We start from the raw sequence: 3,960 nt of genomic DNA, 5'->3' as shown, positions 1-3,960 counted from the left end.
ATAAAATATTCAATGATACAGTAATAATTTTATAATGTTTTAACATGCATAATAAAAATAATAAATTTATAAAAGATATCAAATAAAATTTAATATTGAAAAAATATTAGAAAATTAAAATTGAAACTATTAATATTAATATTTTAATAATAAAAGATTTAAAGTTACGGGATAAGTAGTAATGAATTAGTGATGAAAACTTTTTTGTTTGTACTCGTATAAAATTAGTTGTGGGCCTATGTGTATAAAATAAATTAAAGGAAGGGCCCAAGTCCGATTACAAATTTACAATACCAATTCTCAACCCAATTGGGTTTGGGTTGGGGGTATTAATATTGGATACAAACAATTAAAATATATCGAGAAGTTTTGGAGACAGAAAGCCCTAATTGAGCGATGGAGAGAGAGATGAAATTAGGGATGTGTTCAAGCAAGAAAAGAAAGAATAAGGACAATGATGATGTTGATGTTGTATTATCATCTTCTTATACTCCTTGTAGGCTCAAGCACAAATCGAAGAAGAAGAACAATAATCATGATGATGATTTGCTAGATTACAGCTTAGAGAAGTGCTCAACAGCAAAAAAGAATGTGGTGGTTGAATCTTCGATTAAGGAGAATCACGAGCTTAAAAACGGAGATATTGTTAATTTATCGGAGCTTCTTTTCACTAAAGACAGAGATTTTCTCATCACATACAATGACCGCAATCGTCCGGTATTATAATCCTACTATCACCACCCTCTTATTATAGTATTATTCATATTTTAGTCTTTTAAATTAACTGCTAGCTTGTTTGCTATTGAATACCCCTAAACTCGTATATCGGAATTATGTAGTGTTCTTTTGATTTTCAACAATGCTAGCTAGCCTAAATTATTTGCATCCCTTGCATATATTTCACAAATAATTTTTACTATTATTTATCTGAGAATTTAACAAGCTAGCTTCTGGTTGCATCACTTTTGTAATTGTGCAATGCGATTTTATTTTTCTTTAGGTCCAGCCTAACCACCTGGAAGGCAAGGTTGTTGTCTTACATTTTGTCCCACTTGCTCCTTTGAATCATAAGTTAAGGCTAGGCATTGACTCCTTGCTTCATATATACAATGCTATCTACCCTAAAGGTGGTTTTGAGGTCGTTCTGGTTGGGTTTACGCCTGATTATGATGCGTCCTGGAACCCACAACAACTGAACCTTGATGAATCTTTTCTTGAGGAATGTTTTGAAGAAATGCTTTCTGGCATGCCATGGACTGCCATTCCGTTCTCTGATGCTGAATCCCGGAACTATTTGGAAAAGAAATTAAGACTTCCCGTCTCTTGTTTTGTCGGTGAACGTCAAACCTTCTCAGTTGTCATCGATCCTACAGGCGTTGTTTTGCAAACTTGTGCCGACATTTATTTTCTCTGGTGTGGAGCTCAGGCATATCCTTTCAGCGATGAAAGGATTGATCGCATTGGCTATGAAGATGAAGAAACACTCAATCATCCTTCCATTACAAAACTCCTGACCTTTTCTGAATGTAATTACGTCATCAACAATGAGAATCAGGTATATGTTTTTGTAGTATCATGTTGTCAACATCAGGATTTTGGGACATACTCATCATTTAAGAGTTAGTCTATGTAAAGTGATGTGTATTCCATCTACGCCCTCTTTTAAATTTTGATTGTTGTATATGATTCCCCATTACATTCTACCTACAGGAGGTACCGGTTCAAAATCTTGAAGATAAGGTTGTGGCCTTGTTCTTTTACGAAGAGAATTTATCCACTAACCTTACATTAATAGAAATTCAAACGGCTTGTGAAGAACTGTTGGCTAAAGAGAAAAACTTTGAGATCGTGCTTGTTTACGATCATAATTCAAATGATACTAGTGAGTATGCAACCGAAGAATCATTCCGGAACACATTCAGCAATATGCCTTGGCTGGCACTCCCGTTTAAAGACCCAAGGTGCACGTATTTGAAGCGGATTTTTAGTTATCCTATGGAATTGGAGGGGCAGGGGCCAGATCCTAGGCTTGTGATTATTGGACCGCAAGGAAAATATTATGAACGGTTTGGCGCTGACATCTTGCAGAAATTTGGTATTAAATCATATCCATTTACCCGCATGAGAATTGCCAAGTTGGAGGCTAAATATATAAAGAAACTGAAGCTGGATACGTTATGGGATCCAAACACTTCTTTCAAACAAAAAAATGGGCTAGAAGTGAGTTCTCTTGACATTCTTGTGCTTGGTTGTTTTCAACTCTCGTCTACTGCTCAGAAGTTTTTATACCATTCCCCTTATTGACTTTTCTGATCAACTTTACAGGTTAAGTTATCGCAACTTGTGGGGAAGAGAATTATTTTCATTATTGATGGTAATTGGGACAGTGCCAAGTTTTTACGGAGGCTAAAAGAAAGATATCTTGAAATGAAGGAAACAGATGATGCGTTTGAAGTGATTTACATCCCTAAGAAACAGGGATCTTCATATGGTAAGCATGTCCTTGCAACTTTGCCATGGCTGAGGCATCCTCCTCTTCCTAGAGGATCACATATAGCCAAGAAGTTGTGTTGTCTTTTTAGAAAAGCTGTTGGACTGGTTGCTTTTGATCGTGATGGAACGGCGGTGAGGAGATCAACATATCCTATAATTGAAAAGGGGAATAAGGATTTTCCTTTTAATGCTGGTGGTTTGGAGAAGGAGGCGTTGATGGAAGTCACGGAAAATTATAATTGGGACTATGTGCCAATTCAAGAATGGGAAGTCTAGTTTTTCATATTTATGTTATGTATTTATAATGGTATGATGGCAATTTATCTTTCTGTCTCAGTATTGTGTAATGAGAAGTGTCCTTCTAGCATGTTATCTTATATCTTTTGGTAACTCTGATTCCTGGAAGTGTCATGCACCATCTTATGTAAACATAAAGACATGTGGATTCTATTTAATTTGGATGTACTAGTGTTATATTTAGATTTTGTTTTTTAGATGTTTAAGTACCGACAAGCAATCACCTGTTTATGTGCATCCTTATGACGCCAATGGAAATAAAAACTCTAAATTTGTTATTAGAAATGAGAAGTTACCATGGTTTCTGGATGCTGTGAAGTCCCATCCCAATGAACTCAAGCTTCTAGGGGCTCATTGTCATATCGGGTCTACCATTACCACGGTACCTTGTCTGAATTTTTCTTTATTTTATTAACAAACATGTTTTAAGCTTTGAGATGTGGACAGTTGTATAAACCTCTTTTTATTTTTGGTCTTAAGGCATCACTTGTTATACGATCTTTCTGCATATTGAATTGTAAATATAGATCCTTTTGTTCTAAAAATAATTTGGTTAGTTTTGACTGAAGCATTGTTTAAAATTTTCCATTGATGCATTAGTTTAGGAGCATAGCTTTTATTTGTAGCCTATTGCAAGTTGTTGACGGAGATGTTTTGTAAACCATATATAAATAAATTAGGCCTTGGTTATGAGAACCAGTTCTAGATCCTGAGAACCTTTAAAAAAAATGAAATTCAGATGTGTTTTCTCACCACTGAACTCAACTATCTTCCTTTTCATTATCTAATGGTTTAAAATCAAAATTCTCAGGATAATCGTTGTATCCTGTTTTGTAGGACACTCTTTCCCCTGAGTTTTTTTCCATAGGGGTTTTAGATATTAAGTTTTTATTGTCTTAACGTCCGGGGCAACTTGTGTGCCTTTCGGTTAGATAATAAAATTTTTTAAATGAGGGAAACTCCTTTATTCAGATATTGTATTTCGGTATAATTTATGAATGAAAAAATTATTTCTGACAAAAAAATAATAACACGCAATTAATGCGATATAATCAATAAAATAAATATTATAACTTACGACATTAATAAACATTTGTTATAAAATAATTAGAACTCATTTAACATATAAGATAAAGGCTAAACAAAGCCCCATAATGTGGCACAAATTGT

At 34.4% G+C, this 3,960-nt stretch overlaps 1 protein-coding gene across 1 annotated transcript; it reads left to right on the top strand.

The window, feature by feature from the left end:
* The first annotated feature begins 299 nt into the window (after positions 1-299).
* LOC141677811 (putative nucleoredoxin 1-1) lies at positions 300-2,973 on the top strand. Its single transcript, XM_074483881.1, has 4 exons — positions 300-717; positions 1,001-1,555; positions 1,711-2,220; positions 2,326-2,973. Exons 1-4 carry the CDS (start codon positions 397-399, stop codon positions 2,767-2,769), a joined length of 1,830 nt encoding a protein of 609 aa, XP_074339982.1. The 5' UTR covers positions 300-396; the 3' UTR covers positions 2,770-2,973.
* Positions 2,974-3,960: the final 987 nt, after the last annotated feature.

This window comes from Apium graveolens, chromosome 8 (assembly GCF_009905375.1).
Source record: "Apium graveolens cultivar Ventura chromosome 8, ASM990537v1, whole genome shotgun sequence".
NCBI classification, from domain to species: Eukaryota; Viridiplantae; Streptophyta; class Magnoliopsida; order Apiales; family Apiaceae; genus Apium; species Apium graveolens.
This window is presented reverse-complemented; position numbering and strand designations above follow the sequence as displayed.